Source organism: Trachurus japonicus, chromosome 7 (assembly GCF_045865225.1).
Source record: "Trachurus japonicus isolate A0001 chromosome 7, Traja_1.0".
NCBI lineage: Eukaryota > Metazoa > Chordata > Actinopteri > Carangiformes > Carangidae > Trachurus > Trachurus japonicus.
In genome coordinates, this window is record NC_140913.1 from 10,907,529 (window position 1) to 10,926,955 (window position 19,427).

General features: G+C 41.1%; 1 protein-coding gene across 2 annotated transcripts in view; it reads right to left on the reverse strand.

Annotated features, from left to right (window-relative positions):
* Positions 1 to 19,427, reverse strand: part of LOC146984216 (plexin-A1-like) — a 269,653-nt gene that overhangs the window by 105,538 nt on the left and 144,688 nt on the right. For both annotated transcript variants that reach the window (XM_085781169.1, XM_085781168.1), the window contains exons 5-8: positions 8,073 to 8,173; positions 5,927 to 6,050; positions 5,459 to 5,612; positions 4,539 to 4,638 (exon numbers count right to left, since the gene is read on the reverse strand). In XM_085781169.1, the coding sequence (XP_085637295.1) occupies positions 4,539 to 4,638; positions 5,459 to 5,612; positions 5,927 to 6,050; positions 8,073 to 8,173 (479 nt within the window). The remainder of the gene's footprint in view (positions 1 to 4,538; positions 4,639 to 5,458; positions 5,613 to 5,926; positions 6,051 to 8,072; positions 8,174 to 19,427) is intronic.

Sequence of the window (19,427 nt, forward strand, 5' to 3'; positions counted from 1 at the left end):
CACAAGCTGTCACCCATGTTGACATCGTAGCATTCCTTTGGGTCACCTGGACAGTGGAGACTTGTTCTACAGTAGAGCTGTCAATGCCTGGACACCCGCCTTGGGTAAGTGGCTGCGCTGCTGCAAAGTAGTCAATAAAATCCCCTGCTATTTAACAAGGCCTAGCAACAGAGCCGGGTCAAACGCCTTTTCGTCTTCTCAAAGCTTTTGTTCTAGTGAGGCTGGATCGATGGAACAAAGCTGTTGATATGCGAGGAATGGACCCGCATGGATGTATATGAAAGGAGAGAACGTTTATATGCTCATTTAATTCTGGTCAATGTGGATGCAGGCACAGATAAAGCCGCAATTCTTTCTTAATTAAGAGGTTAGTCTTTCATTTAAATCCAAGAAGAAAGTGTCAACATGTGTTAACCCAAGTGAAATAAGCTCTTTAAACACATTTCAAGGCAAAAATCATAAAGCTTAAATGCCTAATCAGTCCTTTAAACAGTTATAAGTTGTAATTCAGATTAAAACCTCTGATCGCGTCGCCCACATCTTTCATGCGAGCAGTGTTTAGAAGACCGATAAGACCGACTGTGCTATGTGATCTATAAGTAGCCCCCTCTGTGTTTCATCCAATAAAGGATGCTGCAGATGAGCCAAATGAGAAGTTTAGAGTCTCAACAGGGGACTCATTATGAGATATTATTTCGACTAATCACAGTGACGTCCAAAAGAGGTAAGTCTGTGAGTCTCAACCCTCAGTTTAATTAAAGCGGGTCACATTTGCTGAAAATTGGACCAACAACTATTGCCACAAAATCATCTCAAACTAATGGAAAGTGTTTCTAACGAGATGATGGCTGGTCTCTGAGCGGGAGCAGCAGCAGACGGGCAGCCTGGAAATGAGAGCCCTTCCTGGGGGCCGGAGCGTGGGCTGGCCCCCTCCCATGAGTGCTTCTTTTCACTGCATAGATTTCAGCCCTTTCATATTGTAATGGTCATGGTGGCCTGAGGCTGGGGCGCAAACCTTTTAGCTGTGTGGGACGCATTATTCCTGACACAATAGGCACAATCTCTCTCTTGTTCACTAACACTCTGCTTTATATCTCTCTTTCCCTCTTCATGCCTCCGTCTTCTCAGTTGTCTTTTTCCGTCTCCAGCTCTCAGGGAATGCAAGTTTTCTTCCTTGTCCCACTCTCCCCCTCCAGCGCTCTCCCTCCTGTTTGTTTCTCTTCCTCTGTTTAAAGATGAATTATTCCTCCGCCCGCATGCTCAATTAAACTATTCCAAACCTCTATTTTAATGCAAATTTCTAATATTGTAACAGCGTATGTAAATAGCTTGCAGTGCAATTCGCAGTGCCAAGTCTGTTCCTTCTGTCTCTACGCGCTCCTTCTGACTGTGTGCGCACCTGTTCGTGTGTGTTTCCATGAGAATGTGTGTGGCTGGTGATGCCGGTGCTGGATCCACCATTAGGCTGTATTAAGTTGCACGCCGGCCTGTCTGGGCGCTCGCCTGCAGGGCTGCTCTGCTTGTGCATCTGTGCTGATGCTGTACGTCTCTGTGTGTCTGCCGTTGTGGGTCTGAGCTACACTTTCACACCCGGCCCACCACGCCTACGCGACAACTCCATTATCTGCCACTGAACATCGCGACTCCTGCGCTCGGCTTTTCCGCGAGCGGGGGTCAAAGATTTAGAGGCGAAAGGTGACAGCAGAGGGGGAGTAGTGTATAATATGTGAGTTTATGTTACAGCTGCTGTGGTAATAACTGCACAGTAGTTGTACAGTCCTGCGGAGTCCTGAGGGGGCCAGCGAAGCCAACATCAAAGGCTTAAACAGCAGTGTGCCTGTTTATGCAGCAGCAGGAGGAGGGCAAGGTGGCTTATCAGAGGTACTGAGCATAAACACACACACACAAACACACACACCAAAACACCTCCTACATGCATACAAATATGCACAGACACTCCAGTGCTAACTTAGAAACTGAAAACTCTATACACACATGTGCACGCACACACATTCACAACATGAATCAAGTCATTGAACTAGGCCTGGAGGCCCCCAGAAGTGGCCCAGGTGAGCTCTCTCTCTCTCTCCAAGCCCACTCCATTATGACCATCTCCACACAGGCACCACGGCTACAGCTAATTAACGGCCTATTACTATGCAGATATATGCAGGGCCAAGAGCAGAGCGCAGGCAATAAATGGGCTTGATGAACGAGAGAGGGGCAAGTAAAGGGTGGAAGAGCGGTTGGGAAGGGGGGAGGAGAAAAAGGTAAAGTGAAGAATGGGAGGAGAGGAAGTAAAAGAAGGTGGGAAGGCAAGAATGTAAAAAAGGGCTAGAGGGCTAGAGGGAGGGAGTCGGGGATGGATGGCGGCACACAAGACAATGAAAGCAGGACAAGTGCACTTTACATGGCTAATTACAAGTTTCTTTTAATGCCGGTGATCAGGAATTAACGCTTCTTGTCATAATTAGCAGTTTGGGTTTTAAACTTAACTCAGCCGTACAGGAGCCGTCACAAACACTGAGGTCCTTTATCTGCGATTCGAGGAGAGGAGACAGAAGCTAAATGTGTCTCTTTATGGTTAGCTGCCGTTCCTTAAATCCATTATTAGTCTGTTGTCTTTATCCTCGTGGTTCTTCAGATGTTTAAAAATGCAAACATCAGCTCAAAGAAGAGAGAAAACGACTTTGAAGACAGAGTCTCTAAGTCATTATTTACTTTCTGGTAGTATTTAGACAACACCCCCCCCCCCCCAAAAAAAAAAAAAAAAAAAAAAAAAATACCAGTGAAAATTACTTCTGTTTAATTTATTTTTTTCATCAATGAGATTGCATTCAGCGGCTCAGCACTGGAGGAGTGCTGGAGTCATCTAAGGGATGACATTTTGATTTTTTCTTTTTTAATTTAACCTTTATTTAACAAGGCAAGTCAATTAAAGAGCAACATTCTTCATTCATTATCAGGCTGATCCCACTGATCTCTCTCTACACCCTCTCCCTCTTCTGTCTGGAAACATCCAACTGAAAAAGTTAAAGAACTCTAATTACAAAACAAACTCACCAATTTCAAGGGGAAAAAAATCTAATTGAAATTAAATAAAGTTTAAGCTCTAAGCCAATTTGTGACCTATTACATAGTGTTCTGGTTTTTCTCACAACTTAATAGTGTTCATGATCTGCTGATGAGTTATAATGTATCTGACTGACACTACTATTGATGCTGTTGGGAAGTGTGTATTTGAGCTAACACTAGTGGAGCCAACTTAGCAATTTTCTTACTAGATTTGGCATCTTTTAAGTCGCTTAGCTTTTTCAAAAAAGCTAGCAAAAAAATCCACCCACATTTTATGCTGATATGATGTTCTCTCTGCCAGTTACTGTGTAATTTGACTATTTACCTCTGTTTTATCTTATGTTGTAAGTCCTTTTTCCCTCTTTACCTCTCCGGGAATGGAAGTTTTTCTCCTTGTCCCACTACAGCGCTCTCCCTCCTGTTTCTCCTTTCCTTCTCTATCTATTTAAAGATGAATTATCCCTCCTCCTGTGTACTACATGAAACTATCAATGACCTCTTTTTAATACAAATTTATAATACAGTACTGGCAAATGTAAAGGACTTTTGGTGTAATTGTCAGCACCATTCATTCTAGTTCATGATGGAGCCAGTTAAGCTTTGATTTCATTTTGTGAAGATCTTTTAAATCTCAACATTTGCTCTTAAATTATGTGCACAACACGAGTTTCCTGTGAGTTTCTTGTAAGGGGAAAAGCTCAAAACAAAATAAAGATTAATGAGCTCCAGCTGAGAACTGTTCTCACAGCCAGCAAAGCAGCTTCCTCCTTTAAAGCTCTTTTTTTACTGTTCAAATGATATGTCATCAACCAAAGTAATATTGCAGGTGTTAAAAGAAAAGACTCGACCCTGATTAAGTTAAATTTAAATTAAAAACTCTCCTCAACAGATTATAATAGAAAAGACTCTATGAGGTCTCTGTCTCTCCTGCTCTCCTTCAGACTCAACCACACACAAAAAAAGAAAACAGTTTTCAAACCAGTGCTGAAACATCACTCAATCCTCCCTGTACTTACATTGGGGGTAATTCATTTCTAAAGAACAGCTGACATGTTGTAGCCTCCATAGCTGGGCCGCCCCTTCCCTGCTTTGCATGGTTTGTAATCAGTATATTATTTCAGTCACCAGTGGTCCTGTCATTGTTTGAGATTTAATGAAGTAATTGTTTTGTTAAAAAAAAAAAAAAAAACACTGAACAATGAATTAGCAAAGACTGCACACTCCTCTCTCCTTTCTCCATTACAGGAGTTACGTATTTTCAGGCCAATATTTTTACCACTATTGCTTTTGGTAAAGAACCAAAGTCAGTCCTCTATTGATCACCATTTCCAGTATATCTTAAATGGCATTAAGGTAATTTAACGTTGAAGGAAATGGGATATAAGCAATGACTGTTTCTCCCACTTTTCTCTTCTGCTTCCATTGAAACTATATTTTGTGCAGAAAACCAAAAGACAACTTACGACTGATGGACGCTGCAGTTGTAAAAGACAAAGTCCACACTGGCAAACTTCTTTCCTGTCTCCTTCGACTTCAGATACAACTTTATCACACGCTGATCACCTACAGGGAGACAAAACACCCACATCAGAGACAAGTGACCAGTCTTACTTCTATAGGGCAAAACTGATTAGTGTGTGCCAAGTCCCAGGCTTACTGAAGTGTTATTGTACACAACATTTTTTTGTCAGTTCCTGTTAAGCTTCTACTTTGTAGCCACTTAGTTTGCAGAGCAGTAAATTCAGTAAATTTGTGAATCAACAGTTTCTTATTTGGATTATCACAAAGTAGAGGGTAGAGTTTAAAAGCAAAGCTGAATGAGACAAAGAAATTTGTGGAACAACAAATGAAACCACTCTGCTAACACGAACACTTTGTGCCCAAAATCTTTTTGTTTCCTTTATTTATTTAACAGAATGTGCATCTTCCAGACCAGTAGGACTAATTCTCTGCCATGCACATATAGAGTCCCACAGTGTTTAATGAATAAAATCATTAAATATCATATGAATAAATAGTTTTCCCCGTCAGAGTTAACGACAGTGTTGTTGTCGCCCTCTCACCTCCCAGCCAGTCACATGGCCTGTGTCTCTTAAGCTAGCAGAGTCACTATCATTACAATTCATGTTGAAATAGATCACTGTGCTGGAAAGATTCAAAATGTCTATTTTCATGGAAAAAGATATAAAGAGACATACAAAAAGACATTCATAATAATGAGTAGTGTTTTAATCATTTTGTTGGTTCATTTATGCATTTTACACAATTTATTCATCACTTGAATCTTATAATAATAATCCATAATTTGGTTTATTTATTCAGTATTGAGCACTTTGGGGTTCAGTACAGATATTGTTGGTCTTGGATTTTTACAAAAAATTACCTCTGTCTCGTGTGATGGGGGCAACGTCCTTTGTAGAGGGGGACAGGCAGAATATGCGTCCACCATAGATGCGTCCTTCCGTCTCTACGTAGTCCTCGAAGGAGCAGTTGACTCCAGCAGACAGACTGGGCACATTCTGGGTCTGAAGCACCAACTAGGAGGATCAAAGGCAGAAAGGTGAAGGACAACATAGATTTAAACTGATATACCACATCAGACAAGATTTCTACTGCCCCACGGCAGAAACTGCTTCTCAGGTATTTGTCTCAAAACTCACTCACACTCAAAATGATGGACAGATTGCCTGTGATGACACGAAAACAAGCTTTATATAATCTAATTTCACATCTATCTTGCTCACTTTTCCTTGTCATCTTTCTTTCTTCCACCTCCCTGTCAAACACAAACACTCATAACTCTGACACACACACACGCGCACACACACTAATATACACCAACATGCTGTACCTGCACTTCTGACATGGTGACAGAGACAGTGTCGGGCTGGACGGACAGTCGGACGCACTGCTCCACTCTGGTGGTGAAGCGCTGAGGTTCCTCAGCTCGCTCACATCGGTCCTTCCTTGAACATCTGTGGGAGGACGATATGTCATGTGATGTAATTATGCCATGTGATTATACATGACATATCATTCACTTTGATCCGAGTATCCGAGTAGTGGCACTGGGGGGGTCGCTGCCACTACTTGAAAAAATCCTAGAGGAAACACTGCACATAATATTGTTTGCACTTGAAAAAAAGAAAAGAAATATTTTATTTTATTTTAACTTTTATAAATTTTAGTTTTAGTTTCAATTTGTGGAAGAAGAAGTTAAAAGCTTGTGCTTACATCATGCATGTAAAGACTTATAATAAAACATTTCGAAATGCATGTGCAACTCGGTTAAATAAAAGTCTGTTGGTCCAGTCATATATTTTGTCATTGTAGATTTCTTAAATTCGTGTCTCGTTTTGTCTCGTGAGATGAGTGTATCGTCACACCCCTAATGAACATAGGCCAAATAGGCAGAATGTAGCTATTCCATTGCCTATGGTGGAGAGAACATGAGAGCATCACAAAACAATTCCCAAATTAACTTGTTTGTATCCTGTCCCCAGTGGCTCCACCCAGGCTGTTCCTTATTACTGCCACATGAGATGCATCTGGCCTGGGAAGGAAGAGTTTACAAGCTCTAGTGACAGCATCAGAGGGCACAGAGGGTGGGGGGTGGTCATTGCCTCTCAGCTTGGGGGCTTTTGGTTTTTGGTTGTGTCGTGTTCTGATTTATTTATATTTTTCAACTTTGATGTTTTTAGGGGTGTCTCATGAGTGTGATTCAGGGTCACAGGTAGAGTGTGGTGGACCCCGTAGGGCTGCCCAAGGTTATGGCACAACAAAAGCTGCTTTGTGGTCAGTAATTAATGGTAATAAATGCAGTGCCAAATGTTAAATGTGTCTCCTGTTTTGCTGGGGGTGAGATGGTCTACCTGAAGTGTCATCATTCTAGTCTGTTTCTGATTGGAGGAATCTGAACAACCTATGCACTTAAATTGCTGAACACATAGGTTCAAATGACAGATATTAAAGACAGAACATTATATGGTCCTTAAGATTTTAGCCATCTGGAACCCCGACAATATAATTGTATTCACCATTCGGGATGTATTAGTCAAACTATGGTGCATCAATAGTGATAAATATTCCTATGTCTTGTCCAACTTAATAGCAGATAAATACAAATCATGTTAAACACAACAGTCAAACATTGAACTCGGTTTAGAGAAAATAAAACAGTGTATTGCATATAAGTTCAGGCAGAGCTTGTAACTGATCGGCAACAGCTGCTCATTCATGCTTTACTATCAGCAGCTGCTTGTAATGACTAGTTGTGTCCAATCATATTTACAGGTGATAATAGTAACAATTGCCAGTGAAGACTCTGCTGATACCGTACTGCCCACCCATCTGCTGCTACAGCTTCCTCCACCACCATCCTTATGTGCCATGCTTGTGGGATTGTTGACTCTACTACAGTAGAAGTGCTGACACGTTTGTGAACGAGATTACTTCAAGAACCGATTATTTCCATCACTTCTAACTAGAAGTTCGTAACTACCAACTACTGAACAGAAAAAGAAAAGGAAAAAAAAAGATTTACTATGCATCCATTACACCTTTTGGAAATTCAATTATGCCAACTTGATGCTGATTGGAATCTAAAGGGGTTAAAAATTATCCGTCAAGTTCTTCTTTTGTGCATATTTCTGCCAGATTTGATGTGTATGAGCAAGTAAAACTCCATGAAGGCCTTGAAAGAGAGACTGTCAGAGAGTGGGAAATGTTGGGCATTTGGAAAGATACTATGAACTATGAATAGTTTTATTTTTAGGTGTGGTCCGATGGTAATTTAGATCATTGTGAGCACCTGAACCTGCAGGTTTTAGTCTAAGCCGCTAGTCACAGATTGGGGCCCCTGTGGAAGCAGATTATCACTGTGAGTTGATGGGAATTCAGCAGCTCTGTTCATCACAGTAACAGATTATCATCAACTGAAGAGCACCTGCTTCATGTAACCACTGAGATCACTGCATGGATGCAGATGATGCACTTACACGTTATGCAGCACACACCAGCCACAGTGAGGATCTCCTGATCCCAGACAAGCTCCACAGGAGGTGTACTGCTCACAGCTCTCCACTGGTACACGTGTTACCTGGAAAAGACACACAAATACACACCTGGTTAATGTTGCACACAAAATCTTGTGTCCACCACCACCTTCAAAAGGCTTATACCATAATATGGGCCTAGTATAAACAGGATCTACCCAAGGTGTCCTGTGCCTGGAACATATGAGATTAAAGGAACAAGCCCACTGTGACTATCAGAGATAAACAGCTCTGGAGGTGCCGCTTACAACTCCACACCGCTGCAAAGAGGGCAAGGGAACAATTTGAGGTTTAAACACATGCAAACACTCACATGGGTTAAGATTACACCCTCTGACCCACATCGCTCTGTAATATTTGGTGTAACGCCCACAGTTCTCCAGTACTAAGGCAAGACAGCAGTTTATTTTGAAAGATACTACTTTCTGAAACATCTAGAAATCACAAAACACCACACCTATTCATATTCACTCAGCTTGTCAGCCTGGACACTGCACATTATTAGCTTGTTGGGTTAGCGATGGGTGGCAATGCCAACGGTATCTTTATAGTCACCTACATTTTGTAAACATTTGTGTTTCCCTCAAGGAAGCAGTCGAGTGATTTTGTTGATTAGGAGTTGTTCTTCTAGCAGCGCAACAATGTTGGCACAAACACCACACGGTGAGCTGCAGAAGTGATGGAAGACCACACAGCTTTTCACCTAGCACCATAGGTCAAAATCTCAGTATGGACGATGTTGTCATGCTTGCAGTCAGCCTCATCTGTGCTCTGTGTTTAGTTTTAGCATGCTAACACGCTAAAGCTAAGATCCTGAGCATGGTAAACACCATCTCTGCTAAAGATCAGCATGTTTGCATTGTGTTTTGCAGGAGTTTGTTGGAATGCCATTAGCCTTTAGCTCAAAGCTTCACAGAGCTGCTTGTTTCAGTGGAGTCTTAGAAGTGCAAGTTACACACAAGGGGCATGGAGTGGGCTTAACTGAGCCAGGAGAGCATAACGTCAAAGAAAACATCAGGTTATGGGATTATGGGAAGTGTAGGATGCAGGATTTTTGGAGCTTAACCTGCACTTGGCACTATAAATCAGGATGTCTTTGCCTCTTTTGCATCAATTTTGACAATTACTTTCCTAATCTGCCCCCTAAATTTGTATTTGTATGATACAAAATTCCTTTTGAGGCCTTGTTATGCAGAAAAAAAGCAGTTTTTCTTTACTATTACACTGCCAGATACATGATATCCCAACAAGTTTCACCTGTTTCTAATGTTAGATAGAAAATAACATTTGTTTATAATCTTACAGCTGTCTCCAAACTCTTCTCATCTTCAAAATCATATGCTGAAAATGGTAATTTTCTGCATTACCCATTATAGTCATTAGAACATAAGAAGACCACAGTTGGTTAATGCCTGTGAATTCCTTGTAAAGAATCTGCTATTGTACTTAACACCATTCAGATAAACATTGAGGATTACTCCTTTTGTCCGCTAAATCTCTACCCACTGCCATCTGTGAGTCTGTATGACTAAGATAAGATGAAACTTTAATGATCTCTTTGGGGAAACCATAGAATCTGGGTATTAACAAGAACATCAAACAATGCTGTCCACATGTACCTGTCTGTTAAACTGCTACCAAAGAAGATTGTGAACATTCTGGGACACGGTGAGACAGACGGGAGTTACCATTTAAGAAGTCCATTCCCACAGATAGTTGTCTTTGCAGGTACCATTAAACAGACATGTTTTCTGCTGCTGTCTGCAGCTTCACCATCTGCCATCTGTCTGTGCAATTACCAGGAAGCACAGGTTGAACTTCATTCAGGCTGTAGGAAACTCTAAGGCAGCATTGCATGTTCATACTGAGGTTTACCCTTCTCACTTCTATATCTCTAAAATCTCCAATGCATACTGTATTATTTGCATCCGTATGTTTTATCTCGACTTGGTGGATGCTGTTTGCCGCTGACAGGCAGACTGTCAGACAGGAATCTGCCTCGGGCAAATGTGCGCACACACACACATATACCGGCCCACACATCAGTGGGAATGTTATTTGAAGCAAATTAAGAGGTTGAGACAAGTTTTCTGGGGCAGTTGTTAAATACTTCAATACATCGCTGACCACCCAAGACAAGTTCACACAGATGAGCACATGCGGGTACTCACACCTCCAGCTGCCACAGTCAGGTGAAGTACGACATCAATAACGCTGCGGACGCAGGGGGCACACCAGGTGAGCTGGAAAGTGCTCAGGGTGAATTCTAATAGAAGCTGCAGGCACAGCAGCACAGCAACCTTCAAAGAGGAAACTACCTTCATATACTTTTTTTTTAAAGACTTCTTAATCTTCAAATAGTTAAATTAGGCTATTTTCATACCTTTTGCCCAGACAACTGCTGCATAATTAATCACACATAAATATGATGATTTTCATGTTGCTGTGTCCTTTAAAAATGTTCAATATATTTCTGTGTCATCCAGGCTCTTTAGTTCCATCTGCTTCAGTGAAGATCATACCAGTTTACATATTGTCTCCTTTGTTCTCTATTTCTCCTCTAACAGCACCCTCAATTCCCCAAGCTCCGCCCTCCTTCAGATGGCTCCCACTGCTGCTGCCAACCTTCTGCAGAGCGCTCTGCTAGGATCTGATCCAGTTGTGGCTCAGCGTGATCAGTCTGCATCAAAACTTTGCATTCAAGGCAACGCTTTGCACTCCACGGGTGGCGTGGTGAGATAGCTTGATTAGTCTGATGAGGAGCGATTCAGGTTTCCCTTCTGACATGTATGATTTAGCAGCATTTGGGTCACAGTCACAATAAATCCCCATCAGTTTTGTTTCAGTGTCATGTTTGCACACAAATGTTAGCATGCTAAACTGGAATTGTGAACATGGGAGCATAACATTGGCATACTAGCATTGTAAATGATCATTGTAAATATGTGAGCATACCATGACACTGGTATTTAGCTCAAAGCGCAGTGCCACCCACCTCACTAGCATGGCTGTGAACTCTGCCATATTAGCAAAGTCATTATAGTAATACAGTAGTAAAGGTGAGGGAAATCCAAAACCAATGGTGATGAATGTGTATTATGTTAACAGTCACACTGAATGAATCTGATATAATGATGCTGTAACAACTTTATTAATACTAGCCACTCCATGATATATTGTTGCTTCTTCTGTCCTTTTGTGGTTTGGATATTGTATGATATTAATATGATGTTACTTTAAGATACAACCTCCCAGACAGCTTTCATGCAAACATCACAGAACCCTGTTTCATCCTCAGACTGTACGTCTCCTCTTATCTTATGGCAGATTCATAGCATGATAATAGTAACCTGTGTCTGATAACTATTATAATGCAACCATTACCAGGCACAGGCCTCTTACAGGACACCAAATAGCAGCAAATTGTAGTTATTACTTTCGCCTGGACAAATACCATGTTAGTAATACAGCCTATCTGATGGAGGGAGGTGGGGAAAAAAAAAAAAAAAACATGTCACGCTCAAGCACAATAGCCAGGGAGAGAAGTTTATTCAATGGGGTTTTGTGATAGTGGGGCGGATGATGTATTCCAAAAGAACAGTTCAATTATTGAGTTTTAGAAAACAGATAATGTGATGGGAAATGAGAGATGCTCTGCCAAAGACTCTTTGTCTTACTGAGGTGACTACAGAGCGCGCGCGTGTTTGTGTGTATGTGAGAGAAAGTAAGTGAGAATCACCTACTTATATTAAATATGGCATTTTCATCCCTGCCCTATTTGCCGCTGCAGAGGGAAACACATTCATCTGTGGACAGTGGAGGGAGTTGGGGGGAGAGGGGGGTCACAGAGGGAAAAATGTCCATTTCAACCATTAGTTTTTGTCTTCAAACTAATAATGGACAGTGTTTGTAGAGAAGATGAAAAAACCTTCCTGTGATTCAAATGTTTTGTGTGTGTGTGTGAGCGGAGGAGAGAGGAGAGCGGAGGAGACACTGGGTGGATGTGGGGAGACGGTTACAAATAAATAACGGCTACAAATGAGCCTCTCTCATTTGGGTTGTGATAGAGAGGCTCTTAATTTGCCTATAGTGGCAGATGAGAGGAAAGACGGGGGTGTGGGTGGAAGGGGGGGGTGCTGCAAAGGATGGATGAGAAAGACACACAAATGTAATTGCGACTGATGTTTCATTCCACATATGGGGCCCGTGTGGTCCCAGCTAGTCGCAGCTATAGGCCCAGCTGTAATTGTCCCATCTGTATAATATTGAGGGGGGGATATAAGGCGCTATCACTACACAATGGTGTGATGGATGGTTCCTTCTGCCAGGGAGCTGGATTCTGAGGCTGCCATACACATACACACATGTTACCAGCAAGGACACAGCACAGATATGCAATTTGTGGTAACATACATACATTGATGCAGACGGATTTGTTCATGAAGCTGCTCTGAGACTTAATAAACTGTGTGAACTTTGACATGTGGCTCCAGATTACAATTCAGCCAATGCACAAACACGCAGAAAGCATGCAGGTATACACACACACATTCACACAGACAATGAGTGGTGAATGTTACATATGACACACAGTATAAATAGACTTCATTCTGCACAGTCCAATAATAGCAGGTTCTTATAAAACACTTTTTTTTCTCTAAGAAGGATTTTAGTTTCTTTTCAAATTTCTTATATATATTTTTCATTTGTTCATCCAATTTCCTTCCCTCTCTTTCTCTCTGTCATTGTGCCCCACTCTCATCTGTCTTGAATTTGGCTGGACACACACAAAAACACAGTGAATGAGGCCATAGATCACTGGTAAACACCCAACAGACAAAAGCATGGAAAAAAGAGATGGCAGAAGCAGAAACAGAGGAGACATATAGACCTTTTTGAAGAGAGAGAATCTCTCCATCATTATCCCTTTAATCTACAGTACTGCATCTTGTTTTCACAAGCTCTATGATCACCTGCATGTATTTGACACAGCACAGCAGCAGTGGTAAACAGCGAGCTTGGCCTTGTTCAAACCTGTGAAGCACATGTTTTATTTTGTTTGGTAAATTTGTACAATTCCAAATTAGAACTTGTACAGGTAATCACAGGTAGGTCATGTGTGGGACTGTTTCGTGTGAAAGAGCAGTGATTTTCTGGGTCCCTGACAACCTTGTGGTAACAGAACTTCAGAATTAAACATTTAGTGATTGAGCTCTATAGTGGCTGACATGTTTTAACCTTTAATCAGATCTGATGCTGTAGATTCATATTTAACAGACACGTGAGTGCTGAGTTCCTTACTAAAATGTACAACCATGGCTTTAAGTTCAAATATAAAATTCCCTCTCTGACTGCAGATATGACTGATGTTTGCTCCAAAAATCAACATTCAAACTACAAACCTGCAGGAAACACAACCCACGTCCTTCTTGACCTTCTCTCCCTGTCACACACGCACACACAGTTCAGTCCTTTGACAAATCAACTTTACCCTTGCTCAAACCCAAGTCACGCTATTCCTCTCAGCCACATTAAGACATCTCTCTCTCCCCTCTCTCTCGCACTCTGTCTGTCTCTTTGATCGTCTCACAAATCACATTCTGATCAGCCGATCAGTCATCTCTGCCTTGACAGACAGACACCTTGGGGTAGGAGTGTATGTGTGTGTATACATATTTGTGTGTCGAGAAATGACAGTGCAAACATTATTCATATAATACGAATAACATAGGAATGAACTTAAAAAGGCCAATTATCAGTTGCCAATTCTGAAGTTATCCATCTCAACTTTTGTAAGGATATAGCATTAACATGTTCCGTATTTTTGAAATGACAAAAAAAAAAAACATGTTTATTAATTGCTTATGAAATTCGGCACTAATTGCCTGAACTAGACTTTGTGTAGAGGTGGTCTGATGTGCAGTCTCCAGTTGTGAGAAACTGTAATTGTGCCCAGGTCTGAAACCCTCACAAGAAAAAAACACCACAACACATCCAGTGGACGCCACACAGACTGTTAATGAGCACAGAAGCAAGAGCTGCTATCAACACTTGCAACACTTCCTCTACTGCTGTCAACTTAAGAAGCACAGCTTCTCTGTCTCTGGAAAAAAGCCAGGCATAGCATCTCCTTTTCCCACAGTCACTGTTTACATCAACTGTGGAGTCACTGCTCATTTTGGTTTATGCAAAATAAAAATATTCAGAGAGGTCAGTGGTCAGTAAGAGTCAAGTATTAAACTTCATCTTTACACAGCAGTGGCCCTGAAAGACTTCAATGTCTCGTTCAGAGACACCTCAGACTCTATATTCACGATTAATTTCTGCTGGAAATGACTCTGTCTCTAAGCAGTGGTTTTAACTATCCTGTCACTTTAATTTCAGATTGCCCACGCAAAACAACAGCTGAGACAGGCCATCTCAAAGCTCAACTCGGCAAGCAGTTGACAGGGCCAAGGGCACTTCCATTAGATTTCAGTATCCTCTCCTCATTATTCTCCCTGTCCCCGTCTTCACTAACATTTTTTAGCAACTTCAAAGTTGGACAAACACCAAAGAAACTGTTTTAAAAAGGAGCACACGGCAGTCTTTTCTCCCTGACCTCCAAGTGCAGTAAATGCTGAGTGAATTGAATATGAACCCTCTCTGATGTGGTGCCAGGGGTAGGGTTTCTCCACCGTGCAGTACAGTACAGCTCAGTACATTTCTGTACTGTAGCTAAATCAATACACGGAGGTACATCATCAGACCATTATGCCACTGTCTGAGCGGCCTCACTGAGGCAGGGGCGAAGCCTTTGGCTGCCAGCGGGTCACCTTACGAAGCTGTTTTACAAGCAGACAGGCTTGACCTTGCCCTGTGAGCACAGTAGTGAAAATCTGGTTGTGTCGCTAAAGATCAGAGGCTGGCCTTGGCTACAGATCTGCACTGAACATCCAGTAGATTACAAGAAAAAAGTACATGACAAATCCCCAAAGAACAAACCAAAACATAAAATACAAGGCCCCTGACTCTATTAGCGTGTAATCACATTTAAGAATAAGTCATTATAATGGGAATTAGGTAAAAAGAAAGCTTCACCTCACAGCAGCACTTTAGAGGCAGCAGAAGGTAATTATATGATAAGTGAGTAATTAGGTAGAAAGGTACAGTAGAAATCAATATATTATGAGATGTAATTCACTTAGTCACTTCCTTTAAAGCAATTAGGTGATGTCAACCATGGGGACATAAAGGATCCAAGAAATATGTCTGTCTCGATGACGTCAGCAACAGACGGTAATGACAGGATGAAAAATCTCTCTTACTCTGCTCTTTTTATTAGATCGTGGCAATTTGAACATGTAAGGAGGAAACAACAGCAATGATTAAATTGATTTATTGTCACTGTTGGTTTTTATGAACAAAAAACGATGTAATGATGTGACATCACTGGCCAGAAAGTGACCGACCAAAAGCTAAAGGTAGGGAAAGAAACAAAGAGATACAGAGAGCGAGAGGACAGAGAGAAACTGAGTGTGTGGGTGCCTGTGTGTGTGTGTATAGCAGAGACACAACAGAGCCATGTATAAATCCATCGCTCGCTAATCGAAAACTCCTCTCGCAGTAAGTCGGACAGTTTTATGTTTTCTCTCAATGTGTGCGCGTATGCTTACATGCAAGTCTCTACTGCTGTACAGATGCACAGTCTATACGCTGCAGTCCAATCCTCCACTTTTAATTATGTGTGTGAGTGAATATGGGAAAAGGTAAATTGCTCTGTCAAGCTGGGAAATGGGCTTTTTGATGTTTGAGCTCTCATCACTTGGCATTTCTATTATTCAACAAGGAGAGAGGGAAGGGGTAGGGGGGAGTGAAGAGGGGAGGAGGAGGACAAAAAGGGTAGGCATAGCTCACTTGTGAAAAATGCTCATCATAGAGCCCATGCATATGATGGGATTACAAGTGGCATGGTGAGAAGAGGTCCTGTGGGTGCTATAGTGAGCTGTGTCACCTCCTTGAGAAGCCTTTTTATTAAAGAAAAAAGTTAAGGCTACATAATGCTAAACAACTTTCAGGGAGTTGTTAATCATGCACATCATGCCACCCAACGGTGAGGTCCCACTGTGCTCTTTTAATTTACTGGCTCTCATCTCACTGGTTTGATCTTAGCCCAGCGCATTGCTGCATGCTGACCAGCAATTAGAAACTGAAGATCTAAATATAGGCTTATAGGTTATTGCAGAAAGCAAAACAGAGGTTAAAGGGGTAAAATAGATAGATAAATAAATAAATAAATAAATAAATAAATAAATAAATAAATAAATACAATATCCAAATATTTGCAAATTAAAGTCCCACTCCTTGATAGATGCATTAATAGGTAATTGTTTGCTAACATGTTAACCATAAGTTTACAGCCCGGCTAGCCTTACATTATCAAACATCACATGGCATTTGGCAAAGCATTTGGTTAACACATCTGGCACTATATATTAATAATATAAAACTAAGTTACTTGGCAGTTGGCACCATAGTTAGTATATGACAGGTTGAGTGGGCTGGAGATGTGGTGTACATAATAGTCAGAGGGTTTGTCTCCACTGCTGGAGGCAACTCTTGGAAATTACTCCAACATTTCCCCTGAACTGGTACTGTAAGTGAACAGCCACTAATGCTAACACAATGTAGCAAAAACAAAACATAGGCTACATTTAGCTATCTTAAATACTGGCAAAGCAGGAATTAGACTAAATTGATTTTTGCTAACCCTCTAACCTACCACAATATAGGCTAAAAAATGTATTAACACCTATACTAACAAGTTAATCTACATTACCAACAGAAAGTCACCATTAACTTGACCTAACTTGACAGAATGCTGACCACACACACCTGTATTAAAATGACTTAATATCTTTTCATGATGAAGTGAGAAGCATACCTTCAGATCAGTAAGACATACAAAGACAACACTTTATGTGTTTGTGGTTGTAAATTTAAAAGACACATTTCACTAATGACCCTGGCAGCCATATTGGAAATCCATACTCTTGGGCAGAGGCAGATAATAGTCCTGCAGTGTCAAGATAACTCATCAAACACAGTTAAACTGTACCACCACTGTTTGGAAATTCGTCGTTCCTTGTATTTTCTCATTAGATTGGATCATAGGTCTAAGTAAAAGTCAGTCCACAGACCACAGAAATCAGTTTATTTTTTGTTTGGGATACTTTCTTTGGCTTGAAAAAAGCAGCGGTTTACAGACCCCTGGGCTTGGCCGGCGACCTTAAACCACGATACATTGCACAATACAACAACCACGAGTCCAGACAGTCTCGGGCTAAGAAAATGTTCCTCATCAGCAAGCTGAGGAGGCTCTGCACACCCTCTGGTCCTGTACTGTCTGAAACACAAGTTCACATTCAGCTGCAGAGGGAAGATCCTTATTCTATACTATGCTGTCTGAAGCCACTACTGGGAGAGCACTTACTCCACAAACTCACTCCATCTGAAAGTGAGGACCCCTAAGAATATTGAAAAGGCAGGAGAAAGGAACAGAGCATATCCTGCAAACCAATTATATTTCCCCACCTCCTCAACTCCCACCACTGCTCTCTCTCTCTCCCTCTCTCTTATTCTGTTTCATTTGGACTGTGAATTTGGTCAATGTTGAAGTGAAAGGCCATTATTTCTACTTTCAAAGAGATCAGTCACTCTCTCTTGTCTACTCTGTCGAGCAGTGTGATACAGATTTTCACGGAAACAAAATTACAATATTAGAGATAAAAGATCAAATTTAAAACAAAACCTGCCATCACATGATCTCATACTGTCTTGAATCGCTTGAAGTCGCTTGCTGAGAAATACATGAAACTAAATATGATGCTAGTGAGAAGCAGTTAGCTTTGCATAAACTCTCCCTATAGATGAAAGCCACAACATCCGGTGCAAAAAGATTACCTTGAAGGATTTGAGAGCTCTGTAAAAAAGATGTAAACCAATAGTTGCTGTCACATTAATTCCCTGCAAACCGCAACCATGCTGGGTTTTAGTTTCTTTATGGATGACAAACACTAATAGAATAATCATTAAAAAAAGGATTTATTTAGGAAAGTTGTGTCCTGTTAAATGCTAATATAGGATAGTTACCTGCTAGCGCTAGTTTAATCTTTGGTATGAGTGTTTTTGATGTCTTTTATGAACATGCATGCAAATCCTTAAAGAAAAAAAAACACAAATTTATTTGGAGTATAAATAGAAAAAGAAAACCCTTCACACTGGATTTCTGGTCATGTTCTAAATCTAGTCTGTGTAGAGAATCATGCGTAGAGGTGTCTACCAGGCTTCCCCTCATCACAGGACATCCCAGATTTACTGCACTAACATGCAGAAACCTGTCGTGGACATATCAGCACTCATCAAAAATAAAACACTAGCTTTAATAATTGAAAAACACTATCTGGTAGCAATAGCAGTCATCTTTAATGCAGATGACAGGAGTTAAAAGGGAAAATCTGCAAACACTCCCAGCGTGGACTTTCCACGCAGCTTTCTTCATCCTGCTGAGCAGCTGCTGAGCACTGCTGGCTAAATCAGAGATACTTACTGGAGACAGGCACAATGCTGCTATAGTATTATCATTATAACTGATAGCATAATTTAAGTCTCATAGTCTCTGTTGACAGCTCACATTTTTTCCTGCAAATGTACAGTCTGATTCTGAAGGTTTCCCGGAGCTCTAGTTTCACCTTCTCAGGTTCATCTGAGACTTGACCTTGCAATTACAGTACATTTTGTAATTTTTCTGTACGACTGTCATGATCAGGAAATTCAGCTTTATTCTACTGTTTGCACTATGAATATAAGAACTCACATTGTTTAGTGTTTGTAATTTTGTTTTCGGTGTTAATTAAATCCTATTTGAATTCACCTTTGTCTTTCCATGCAGGCATACATAATTATGTGTTTCAGTGTGTGTGTGTGTGTTCATGTGGGTGCATTCCCTCTGCTTGAATATAAGCTTATGTATCTCCCTACTTGTACATACAGTACATTACAGTACACCATACAGTACAGTTCCCCAGACTGCTATCCATGATCGAAGGGCCTTATTTCCCCGGTCAAATCAACACAGACGACGTCCATTTGTATCAATTACACTCCACTTCCTCTTTGGACTCATTCAGACACGTGGAAGTCAATTATGTCTAATCGCTGGTAAATTACACAGCTCTTGCATGGCAGCTACTGCCTACGTAGTGGGGAGTCTCATTGAAGGTTATCACACCGTGGTCATTAACCGTTAAGAGATAAGAC